The sequence below is a fragment of the Suricata suricatta genome, chromosome 7 (assembly GCF_006229205.1).
Source record: "Suricata suricatta isolate VVHF042 chromosome 7, meerkat_22Aug2017_6uvM2_HiC, whole genome shotgun sequence".
NCBI lineage: Eukaryota > Metazoa > Chordata > Mammalia > Carnivora > Herpestidae > Suricata > Suricata suricatta.
The window spans coordinates 106,383,930-106,397,084 of NC_043706.1; the positions used below are offsets into that span (position 1 = coordinate 106,383,930).

General features: G+C 33.1%; 1 protein-coding gene and 2 long non-coding RNA genes across 3 annotated transcripts in view; 2 read left to right on the forward strand and 1 right to left on the reverse strand.

Moving 5' to 3' along the window:
• LOC115296140 overlaps positions 1-4,016 on the forward strand; it is a 44,422-nt gene extending 40,406 nt beyond the window's left edge. The window contains exon 4 of the long non-coding RNA XR_003910749.1: positions 3,989-4,016. This is a non-coding gene — a long non-coding RNA (uncharacterized LOC115296140). The remainder of the gene's footprint in view (positions 1-3,988) is intronic.
• Positions 4,017-4,033: 17 nt separating this feature from the next.
• Positions 4,034-9,198, forward strand: LOC115296141. The gene is made up of 2 exons (XR_003910752.1): positions 4,034-4,075; positions 7,779-9,198. It is a non-coding gene; the product is annotated as an uncharacterized LOC115296141 (long non-coding RNA).
• TRDN (triadin) overlaps positions 9,065-13,155 on the reverse strand; it is a 112,680-nt gene continuing 108,589 nt past the window's right edge. Inside the window, exon 8 of the mRNA XM_029944600.1 lies at positions 9,065-11,005. Coding sequence (XP_029800460.1) covers positions 10,770-11,005 — 236 coding nt within the window. The 3' untranslated portion in view covers positions 9,065-10,769. The remainder of the gene's footprint in view (positions 11,006-13,155) is intronic.

Here is a 13,155-nt window from a genome sequence, read left to right on the forward strand (position 1 = left end):
CAATTCACTTGGCCTACGTGGAAGTTGGTGAAGAGAAAATATGAAAATGCTTAGCAAGATCCGGCTGGTTCTTTTTATTTATTTATTTTTTTTGCAATTTTATTTGCTCACAATTTCTTTGAGTTTATTTTTAAGAGAGAGCACACATGTGCACATATCATACAAGCAGTGGAAGGAGGGGCAGAGAGAGAGAGAGTCCCAAACAGGGAGCTGGGCTTTCAGCCCAGAGCCTGATGGGGACCTTGAACTAATGAACCACGAGATCATGACCTGAGCTGAAATCAAAAGTCAAAAACTTAACCAACCAAGTTACTAGGTGCCTCATAAGGGTTCTTTTAGAGTCCACCTAAAGGAATGAAATTATCAGTATGACTATGACTTAAGGAAAATGGGCTTAGCAGCAAAATATTGAAAAGGAAATTGGAATTACTGGAAAAATAATAAAGATAAATAAATCTAAAATCATTTATCTTGATCATCAGTACTATGAAATTCTAAAACCAAAACCAAAACACACACATATACACACACACACACACTACTACCACCACCACAAAGTGAGTCTGCCTTGGCAAGTTTTCATAGTTGTCTCATAAGAAGAATGAGAACTGGACTACTTTAACCCTAGAAAGTGTGAATCATCAGCTTCCCAACAGCCACCTTAGAACAGGATCTGTCTCCTTCCGTTCCTTCCTCTTCCCTCCCTTTTCTCTCCTCTCTTCCTTAGGACAGGTTAGGGACTATCCAAACCATGTTCTGTGACACTGACCATCTACACAATCAAGTGATCTAATGGCATGGTTGGGAGATAATTTAAGAGCAGCAGAAAAAATATTTCTAAAGAAGGGAGCACTTCGGTATCCATAATACCCCTAAAATTATACATTGTACATATACATCTACTCCAGTTGCCCACAGGACCAGGTTCAGTGACATATACTCACTTTCTAGGTTTAAATAGAATTTTCTAAATTTTTCAACTGAATTTAGAGTGAGTCAGTACAGGAGAATTTTAATTAGATAACAAAATGATGGGATTGTCACAGTTTTTGCTGGCTTTATAGAGATGGTCCCTGTAATTGAAGTGAGGATTTTAACTGACCATAAAGTAGTGTATATTCACTACGGAGATTCAGAAAGAGCAATTCAGTTCATTTTCAGGTACATCTTAGCTTAAAAAAATGCTAATGGTATCTTTGTTAGAAGTATTTTATTTAATCGGATAAAAAGCAAAACTTGGGACTTATGTCATGGTGTCAGTACATGCCATTAATAAGGTTTTCCAAATCTCATCTGTGATTTGGGATACTTTTGAGGGTGTGACAACATTGTACATGGGAAGTATTTTATCCCAAAAGGAAAAAAAAATCAAATTATAGTTTAAAAAACTCATTACCAATAATTAATAATGAACTCTAGCTAAACAATAACAGGTGTTCTACTAATCCCAAACAGAAACAGATGGAAGCACAAATGTTTTATAAATACTGGATACATGCAGAGCAATAAGCTTGGCAGGAATTGTTTTATTCTCTAATTGTCAGTCAGAGTCGAAGTCTTATCACTTGCATTTTCCCTAAATTAATATGCCCAGATTAAATCTTGTTTCTCATTCCTCATTTTACAAAATGCAGACCATATTTAGTGCTTTCTCACTCCATCATATGTATTGTCTCACCAACAAGGGAAATATCATAAATTTTCCTTCTGGAAACTTATGAATTTTACATGATTTGTTAACAAAACAACAGGCATACCATACAGGTTTCCCTTCTCCATCTTCTTCTTTTTCACCCCTTGAAATGCTGAAAAACATTATTTCTCCAGAAATGCTGATCTTCATATTCTTTAATTTCTTATACAGTATAGCAATAAATATTCAAAATCATGAATGTAGGTAAATGAAATAAATCAGGAAAGCAATTAAAAGCTAACAAATGATATTAAGGAGCCTAATCCTGGGCATCTGGGTGGCTCAGCTGGTTGAATGTCTGACTCTTGATCTTTGCTCAGGTCATAATATCACAGTTTGTGAGTTTGAGGCCCGTATTGGGCTCTGCACTGACAGCAGGGAGCCTACTTAGAATTCTCTCTCCTTCTCTCTGCCCCTTTCTCTTTCTCTCTCTTTCTCAAAATAAATAAATAAATTTTAATAAAAATCTAATTATATAACACTTGGAAATTATTTTCATGAGTTAAGATATTACACAGTGCTAGAGATATGAACTCATGGCTATTTAGAAAATGTTCACATGTGACATTAAAAGATCTCTTGCTGTATGATTAATAGTGGAATTCTCCTTAATTCATGTGGACATGGTTTCACTGTTCCTTCTGATCTTTGATCTGTTGTTAAATATTTGAAAAGATATGATCAGCTTTGTGACTGCTAAGCTTTTAGCATCTCTCATTGACTTTGACAGTGTATGGTTCTCTCTGTCCTGTGGTTTACTTAGAAATTGCATTTTATGATCAATTAGTAGCTCTATGAATAACTTGAATGACACGAAGAACACATTATTTTCCACAAATAATAGAATTTAAAAAGTCATGCTCATTAACAATATTGATTCACGTTGCATGTAAGTAAACAGTTGATCTTTTCAAAGCAAAATATGTATAGAATATAAATCTCTTAAACCATCACAGCTAAATAAAGTGAGCAGCAAATCTTTTTCTTAAAATTGACTTAATTGTGTGTATAGACTGAGCATTCTTAATGTTAAGTTTCTTTCACACAGCCTATGCTAAATTGAATGATTTAAGGAATAAAGTTATATTAGTATTTTGTGCATCTCTTTAGATGCTTTGTCAACAAATTTACAAGTCTTTTAAAAATTTTTAAAGATTATTTATTTTTGAGAGAAAGAGAGAGAGAGAGCATGCGGCCAGGAAAGGAGTAGAGAGGAGGAGACACAGAATCTGAAACAGGTTCCAGGTCCTGACCTGTCAGCACAGATGTGGGGCTTTTGAACTCACAAACCTTGAGATCATGACCTGAGCCAAAGTCTACTGAGCATCCCAGGTGGCCCTAATTTTGCAAAGTTTTACTGTGACCCCCAATTTTATTTTATTTTGATTTTGATTTTTTTATTTAATATTTTTAAATATAAATTATTGTCAAGTTGGCTAACACACAGTGCATACATGTGCTCTTGGTTTTGGGGGTAGATTCTTGTGATTCATGACTTACACACAACACCGAACGCTCATCACAACAAGTGCCCTCCTCAATGCCCACCACCCATTTCTCCCTCTCCCCCAGTCCCTCCAATAAACTCTCAGTTGGTTCTTTGTATTTAAGAGTCTCTTATGGTTTGCCTTTCTCCCTCTCTGTTTGAAATGATTTTTCCCATTCCCTTCCCCCATTGTCTTCTGTTAAGTTTCTCAAGTTCCACATATGAGTGAAAACATATGATATCTGTCTTTCTCTGACTGACTTATTTCACTTATTTCACATTATTTCATAATGTCCTCCAGTTCCATCCACGTTGCTGCAAATGGCCAGATTTCATTCTTTCTCATTGCCAAGTAGTATTCCATTGTATATATAAACCACATCTCCTTTATCCATTCATCAGTTGACAGACACTTAGGTTTTTTCCATAATTAGGCTATTGTTGAAAACGGTGCTATAAACATTAGGGTACATGTGTCCCAAGAATCAGCACTCCTGTGTCTTTTGGATAAATTTCTAGTAGTGCTATTGCTGACTGTGACCCCAATTTTAAATGTAAAGACACTGAAGATCAAGTGGAGTTTAATGATTTGCTCAAGGTCCAAGGCTACAAAAGGATGGGGCAAGAATCACATCTGTATTTATATCCTAAGCCTTCTTTTTTTCTTTACTATACTAAACTACTTTCCTGATGTTTCCATCTAAGTTCACTATGATATTAAACACATATGTTAATGTTAATCATTTTTACCAAGTGAGTCATCATCCAAGTGAATCACCATATTTTCAGTGTTTTCCCCCTCATTTCAGTTTCTAACTCAGTAAGAAAGCAAACAAAGAAGAGAAAGAAGATTAAGAAAATGAAGAAGAGGAGGAGAAGGGAGGAAATTAACTTAAGTAAGTTATTAGAATTAACTAAATATTCCTGAAACTTAAAATTCTCATGATCTTCTAATTTTCTAGGACCTAGATGTATTATATGTTTGTTTAAAATATGATATGCCCATTTGCCAATATACGCATGAATGTAATTATACGTTTTAGAGAGATTTCCATAAAAATAGTTTAGAACCAAAATATAGTTTACTTTAAACAATCAGTTCCAACTATTCTAATATAAGTTAGTTCTTTCCTTAACAATACCATATTCCTAGAATTGTTTCCCCAGACATAACATAATACTATCAGTCTTTAAATCTACAAAAGGCCTAGGACAAGCAATCAAGTTATTCATTCTTAATTAAGATATTAGTAAAGAATCCCTTGTTATAGGAGAGATGATAGATAAATTCCTTTCAATAAAAATACTTTTCATTGTATTGACTATTAACTCGAAGGTTGATTAGCTCCATCAATTGTAGTTCTCTGAAATAGCTAACCCTTTCACATGTGAGAAAATAAAAATTTTTGAAGTAAATGAAAATTTTGAATTGTGACAGATTTAATACAAAGTTTTTCAATGTTAAAAAAAGGATACTTTTATTGTTATAGGCCTTATAAGTTTACCAGAAATAAGATGTTTCACCTCTTCATTCCAAGATATTATTAAAGATATTAGCACTTTTTGTGTATAAAGATATTAGCATTTTTTTAGCTTTCACCTGACTTCATTTGCAATAGGCCATGCAGTAATAGAAAGGTAAAATTAAAGGCCCTAATGCCAGTTATTACTTCTGCTTTTCATTGGTTTTATTCTAAATCTACGCATGCATAATGCAAGTTTTAAAAGTGAAAATGCAGTTTAGTAGATAAAAAAGCCAGCAATCTTTGAAACAAAGACTATTAAAACAGACAAGTATAAAAATTGTTTGGAATACCTGGTTTTAAATCCCCATGGACAAACATGTCAATCATATATCGACAGAATGCATACTGATCTGACAGAGTAGAAAGAAAAAGAGCAATGAAAGAATGTCATCAACACCTTCCTTCTTCTAGGAAGAAATGGCTTAACAAAACAAACAAAATAGCACAATTCTATTTTAGTTACTACAATATCTTCTGTGAAGGAATAATTTGCACTCATATGAACACACAGGGAGAAAAGGCATAATAAATGTAAGGTTCCATTTATTCCATACAAGAAGAATTGCTTTAAAAAATGGAAACAGAATATTTCAGGATAATACCATATAGTTGTCTTTTTTTAATCAAAACATTTTTCATCAAATTCATTACAAAAGTCATCATATTAAAGCAGTTTTTCTCATTGTTCATATATACACTTCCATTAATGAAACAGAAGTTTTACAAGAGGAAATTATTTCCAACTTGGAACATTTTACCAATTATTCATTCTCAGTCCTTCTGCTAGTTGTCTAAATGGAGCTGTAGGATGTTTCTAGAAAAGGCAAGCTGTAAGGCTAACTCTTTTGTACGTGTTAGGGGTTTTGCATGGAAACACTCCTTAATTATAAGAGTATGTGCGAAGAACAGACTTTCAGCATTCAATGATATCATTGCTCAGCTAATTAACTGAGTAATCTTCATTGAAGATATCTTATGATCCTGACTAGTCTATGGTCTATGGAAAAAGTTTAAAAAAAAAAGGAATTTGAGCATTTGGGCAAACTTGATCAAAAATAATTTCAGAGATTTTTTTCCCCTCTAATTTAAAGACATTGCAATGAACTTTAAAATCCCACATAACTTTAGGTTCTGCTGATGTCTTTCCAACCCAAATTTTAGTTGGTGAATTACTCCAGAAGTTTTACCATATCTTCTTTAAAACTTGCATATTATGAAATTAACCTTGTTCAAGATGACTTACTTACACTTTAGTGTTTCTAAATAAGCATTTTATTAATCTAACAAATCCAAGGGCAGCTTTAGGACCAAGAGAGTTTATTCAGTTTACACAACATGACATGCCCTTAAGTGCTTGAAATTATGTGTATTGACCATGTGAAATAATAAAACTTGTTACTTTATAAGAAATACACATGCAATAATCTTTGTAAATCTTATTCTTTTTAAAGTATGAACAGTATTTTTAGAGTAATTCATTTTATTATGAAACTCTGCCAGGTCTTGGAGAAATAAATGTAGTTATTGCAGTAAATGTAAATTATAATCCTTTTCATTAGTACCTAAATATGAGTAAGCCAAAACTCATAAGGTTTCAAAAATTTGCCTGCATGTTGACTCATGAATTACAGCACTTTTTGCCATAGGTGAGGTGGATGTTGGAGGGAGGCTAGTTCCCAGGTCAAGTCCAGGAATTCATTTGTTCCTGGATAGACTAGCAGCAACATCCAAGGTTTCTAATACCAGGACATGGGAACCCCATGGTACAGGAGAAAATTAAGATTAATGTAGAAATTATTTTCTCTTTTCTGGACATAAATTTTTTCCTGAGCAAACTTCTAGAATGGGCAATTTAGCTCTCAGGTATAGCAAAATGAAAAAGTACATTTTCCTTAAAGGGCAAATTTGGGGGTGGGCAAGGGTGGGCTTCCTGAAATTTTTAAGCTTTCACTTTTGTTTCAGTACCTTAAGTGACTATATTCTTTTTGGATTTGTGCTTCCTATGATTCAGAAGTTGTTCTCAAAGGGCAATTTAAATATCAAAAAGATGGGGAATGTGTTATAATTCCATGGGTCTAAACCCTAAAATATGCATTTTTAACAAACTCCTCAAAAGTTTGATTAGACCACCTTCCAGAATCACTGATATAAAATCTCTCCATTTTTTTTTTCATTTACAATCATTTTTACTCGCACTATTGCCTTCAGCAACCGCAACAGAAAAGATACGCATGTGAAAAGTTTAGGGTGCAGGGACTATTTAAAATTCGAAGGGCTTGGACCATTACCCAAAATGAAACAATCCTCTCCACCCCAAGTTGTGATAGCATATTTATACATGTAGCATGTGGAATAGTATGTTGAATTAACTAAAATCTTCATGCTTCAGAGTTTGTTTTTTGTTTTTACTGAATGCTGACATTTTCATCAAACTATTTCGCCTCTATGTTAAATTATTACCAAAGTAAAATGCTTACATGTATTATTCATGTATTTTCTGGCTCCAAAAGTCTTTCATCTAATTACTGCACCAATAATCCTATGTGTTTCCAATTTAAGAAGGAAAATCCTTAATTAATTCAAAACATGTCTATTTTTTTAATCTAGAAAATTGTTTGAATTACAACATTTAAGAGGTTTCTGTTTTACTTGAGTGGTGGTGTGCTGTTGCATTCTAATGGCACCAGTAGGAAGATAAGAGGATATTTTTACAATATTTTAAATTAAGAATTTTCAAATATTTTCAATTAGGACGCCCGTTTCTGTCTGTCCTGAGTGTTGACCTTAACAATGTGCCAGAATTCTGGGCAAGTGTATGTTGTGCAGGCTCCAGCATGTCGGTTTCACCAGTCTAAGGATAAAGCCAAACCAAGCCTTCCTAATTTGGAAGATTCATTTTATAGAAATGTTTCTTTAAATGCAACTCAAATGTTAGAATAAGTAAATTTTCCTAAGGAAAATATGAACAGTTCTATTATGATAACTTTCATAGTTTTGTGATAATAATTCATAGAATTTCATATGTGGTCACCATTTCTTAATATTTTCTCTCTCTCAAATGAACACCTTCTAGGAATCACATGTGCTGACCATTTCTCCCCTCCTCAAGGAGCAGTGGTAGATGTCACTCAGCTGCTGCCTTGTCGTGTTGCCTGTGGAGTGGCAGCGGAGAGAAAATGCATTCTGGACGCAGAGTGTCAACAGAAAGGAAGTTTTTAAAAATCTCTTATGAACATGGGGCATGTGTCGTCCGGTTCTCTATGATAGATTCGCATTAGCTATACTCTCTCTGCCTGCCACAAATATTTAGATAGTTGCTAAAAAGAAGAAGATGAAGATGAAGGAGGAGGATGAAAAGGAGAATGAAAAGGAAGAATGAGCATAGCAGTAAAGAGGTTTGATTTTCTCTCCCATCCCCACACTTCTGCCACAGCCTGATCACGTCAGCCCTTCTTTCTTTAAACAGAGTAAGATTGGTCCATAGAACCTGGATTATGGGTGTGTATAAGGGTGTGTATAAACATATGGTAGGTTAGTCATACCTATTCATCTTATTCCCAGTGCTTTAAGTGGAAATATATAATATTAAAAGTAACTTCATATGAATATATTTGCATGTTTATGATATACTTTAAAAATTGCCAATAAGTGTGTCTGCTCCATATATAAATCTGTCTCAAGTAAAAGACCCTTAGGCCATATTTACTTATAAGAAAAAACAATTTAGAAAAATATTTGAAAACTTAAATTCATTAAGACTAACTTATGCTAAGCAAATAAATAATCTCTTCCTTACAGGAGAAATTAATCAACTATTTACTAAATCATCAATACAAAAGTCTTGAAATCAAAGCTACCTCATAAATAAATTATTTTAAAAACAATGCATCTTTGTTTACCGTATATAGTTGAAACTATAATATAAGGTTTTTAATGAATAACTCTTCTTAAATTTTTGCTTAATTTAAAAAATAACATATTTATGTGTCTGACCAGCTATTAGAAGTAATGTTTTGATTATTTACCTAATGATACAATTATTTAATTGATGGTAGTTATCTTAATGCGGAGACTAGCTTCAGCAAATGCATTTACTTAACCAATAATATCACATTTGTGCTTTTGTTTCTCAAGTAAGTGGTATTTGAATGTCCTTTTAATAGATAAATAGCTCTTTATGTGGAAATGAAAACAGTAGATTGAAAATGAATGTACCTTTAATAATTCTGATTACTGATAAAAATAAAATACAACATATGTGACCTGGGAAATAAACATTAGTTAAAAATGTTCTAGTGATGTGTCTTCATCAATAAAATATGCCACCCCCTCCAAAAAAAAAACCAAGGATACTAAAAATGGACATCAAAAATTTTATTCATGTTCCTAGTTGCTAGATAAATATTTTGATACTCCCATTTATAACTGGTATGAATTTTTACATACTGTGTATATAGACAAAAATAAAAATATAGTTGGTATGTTTCAGCTGATTTCATGTGCTTATTTTTGTTTTTAAAAGACAATCTAAAATGCAAAGTACTTTAGGACCTTGATGATCACTTTCAATAGATAGATCAGTGAGTCAGAAGATTAATTTTCTTATTTTCTATCACAGAAAATGTTGCATTCAAAATATTTCCTTTTTACTTGCTATAATTTTTTCTACCCAAATATTTCAGAAGTAACATAAAGTTTTAAGAGAGGTAATAACCAATCTTTTTCATTTTTTTCAAGACAATATAATCATTTTTTAAATTGAAGAAAGTTCTTAGGGAGCCAAGGTTTTAATTCCACGTTTTGTTTAGTGAACTAAAAAATTTTAATTTAGGTAATTTTCATTTATTTCAAAATTTGTGGATTACACACACAAAAAAAGAGAGACAGAAGGTCTTTTTCCTTCTTTTCTTCCTAAAATGTATTTTTAAAAAATATATTTCTTTTGACAGATATTATATTACTTGTGAATTCAAGGGAAAAAGGGATTTAAAGACAAAATACAAGAGTGGATTACAAAGACAAATACCACATGATCTCACTTATTTGTGGAACCAAAAAAGTATGGATTGCAAATTTCATCTTATGTTTTATGATCGTGGAAAATTATTTTCAGTTTCACTGTCCAAATAGCTTACTTGGTAATAAAGTTTTCAATTTTTTTAATGAAAATCTCATAGAAATCATTCCTTAATTTTAGTCCTCAAATATACTTATTCAAAACTTCCAGAGCAAAGAAAAGTATTATTTTGCAACACCCCTAAGACACATTTATCGGAATAGTCCCTACTGAGTAAGCCCACATTCTCTATCGGAAGTCCTAGTACTCTACTGCAGCGTAGTGCCAGAAATGGACTCGGGAAGAAGAGATTTAACAAGGGGCAGAGACGTGGCACAAGCCCTCAGCTGCCCTCTTAAAACTCCACCCTTTTATTCTCATAGCACCTTTCCACAAAAAACTTCAGGCCTATACTCCACTTCCATTTAAATGCTCTATTCCCATGAAGTAAAGTAGGGCTGTAAGTTTGACATCACTCTTGCTGAAAGAGCAGCATGGTATCAGATACAGATATTTCTAGAGTCATAAATTTCGTCAGTGGAAGCTGGCAAAGGAACTGGAGAATTATTTCCCATAACTTCCTGCCTGTTAAATTAACTGAATTTAATAATTTAATATATATTCTAAATTGTATGCTCTTGCAGGGACAACAGGAATGTATGGAGAGTTTTTATACTTATTCTAGAAGATCTGAACATATATTGCTTTAAAAACTTCTTGAAAATTGTCGTTTTTCCTGGACTGCTGTTCTCCAAAGAGTAGGACACACAAAATTGTTTTTCCATCTCTTAGTAGAAATCTCGTGTCTCAAGAATTTAACATTTATCCTCAACCTTCAAATAACTTCAGATACTAACTCAAATCTTCTTTTACAAATACCTTACATTGCATCTTTAGATATGAATACATTTTAGTCTTCTATAAATACATTTAATTTCCGATTTTTACTGATACACATCTGTTTACTCCCATTTGAAGTTCAATCTTGGTCTTTTTGGGATTTTAATTTCACTGTATCTGCTTCTTGCCCAATATTCCCTTAGAACCTCTGACCACCTCCTCTGGATGTTTACCTTTCTGTTCACGTTTGGACACAGCTGCGGTCTCTTTTCCCTCCTTCTCTGGGGGCTTAGGTGATGGTCTCTGTCCTTCTTTGACTTTTGCAGCTGTTTGCTTCACTTTCTCTTGTTTCCCACCTTTCACTTCCTTTTTAATCTTCTCTTCAGTCTTTGTTTTCCTCTCTTCTGTATAGAGTCAAAGATAATTGCATGATTTTTGTTTGTTTATTTACCAATCATCTTTTATTGATTGTTGTGAACAATTTAGAAAGAAAGAGAAAAGAAAAACAATAGAAAAATAGTATCCCTGGTTTGCTCAGTCAGTTGAGCAACTGACTTTGGCTCAGGTCATGACCTTGAGGTTTGTGAGGTCCAGGCCCACATTGGGCTGGCTTTCGTCAGTGAAAAGTCTTTTTCCACTTCAGATCCTCTGACTCTCCTTGTCCCTCCCCCACTGTGTTCTCTTAAAAATAAATACAATGAAATAAAACATAAAAAAAAGAAAAAATAGCATTCTACACATACATACTTGTGACTACTGTCTAACTTTTATATCATCTTTGAAGTAAAATGTTAAAGTACTCAAAAAAGAAATGTAGCTCACTTGTAAGTTGGGCACATTCTTAATTTGTACATGAAAACTTTACCTATTAGACAGCCACAAGCTTAGCATATCAACAAGGAGGCATTTGAAATACACAGGATTTGTACAGACAGGCATGTTCAGCAAAAGGCAATGCCCATTCCAAAGAGCCAAGATATAATCTTTTTTTTATAAGGTTATAATCATTTTGTTCCAGAACTGAAATATCTTAAAAGTCATTCAAGAGGGGGGCTTGAAATTTAACGGACTGAGCCAACTTGACTCAAGTCATGATCTCCTATTTCGTGAGTTCCAGTCCCGCCGCAGGCTTTGCACTGACAATGTTGAGCTTGTCTGGATTCTCTCTCTTTCTCTCTCTCTTCTATTTGCCCCTCCTCCACTTGTGTGTGTGCATGTGTGTGCTCTCTCTCTCTCTCTCTCTCTCTCTCTTTCTCCCTATCAAAATAAATAAACTTTAAAAAAGCCATTCAAGAAACTGAACATAGTATTTTTTTAAATAGCTATTAAAAGTACAAATGTGAAATTACTGTGCTGGTAGTGACTAATAGAAATGAAACAATAAAAGCCATTAAAGGCTAATACAGGGACATTCAGGCTATAATGACTTGACTTAAAAGAGATGGAAAGAGAGCAGAAATTGAAATATTAGCTTCTGCTTATCTTAAGTCAAAAATGTTAATTCTAATGACTTTTAAAACCCTCAACTATATCCTAGTGAACAAAAAAGGCTATAACTTAGAATCTATTATGTGAATTATAATATATATACATATATTCTAACACACATATATTTAATTTGATATTCTATGCATTTGGGAGGAATTGGGAATGTGAACTGATCAGTTTGTGAATCTTTCAATTATTTTACATAAAGCAACAATAATATAGCACACATTTGTGGGAAATTGTTTATATAGATGCTTACTGATTCTATGGGACCACACATAATCACTAGGCCCCACAGTAAGACTACTGCAAAGTGACTCTCTCATGTCATTTGTCAATGTAATGGATAGGCTTTATTGTCACTCATGTTGAAAAATTTGATGAAAAAATTATAATCAAGTTTCTTGGCTTTAGTACACTAAGCAATAATTTAAGACTAATGTAAGATAATATTGTGAGGTCCTGAAGAATGTTTTCCACATATACACATTCCTTTGCACTTAATGCATATGCAACAAATGGCACTGTTGTTGGAATTAATCATTCCTTCACCTGAGCTGAATTTGCCTCAACTTTTGTTAAAACACAACTGTTTTTCCCTATTATATATCTTGCATTACAAATGATTATTCAAACATTTCTCTTTCCTACCAGATAGAGCAACTTGAGGATAAGAACTGTATTATTCATTTTTGTAGCATCGTAATGTCTAGCACAGTGCTTTGTTCAGAGAAAACATAAACGTTTACTGAATTAGTAATTTTGATCAAGAAAACAGTACAAATTTTACTATATTCAGATCATGTGTACATATAGTGATAAACAGATTGCATATGTAGATATGTGTTTAAAATGAACTTGGCAAAACAACAATTTTGCCAACTGGTTTTTTGTTTATACTTTCTGTATGTGAAACTGTTATTTTCCGTATGTTAAATGACACCTACCCACTTGTAGGTAACACCGGATTTAATCTTAACATCATATTACGGAACTAGCAATATATGAAATTCAGATCTCCTTTTAATGCCATTATAATGTGTAAATGGGCAAAGATAATTTTCTT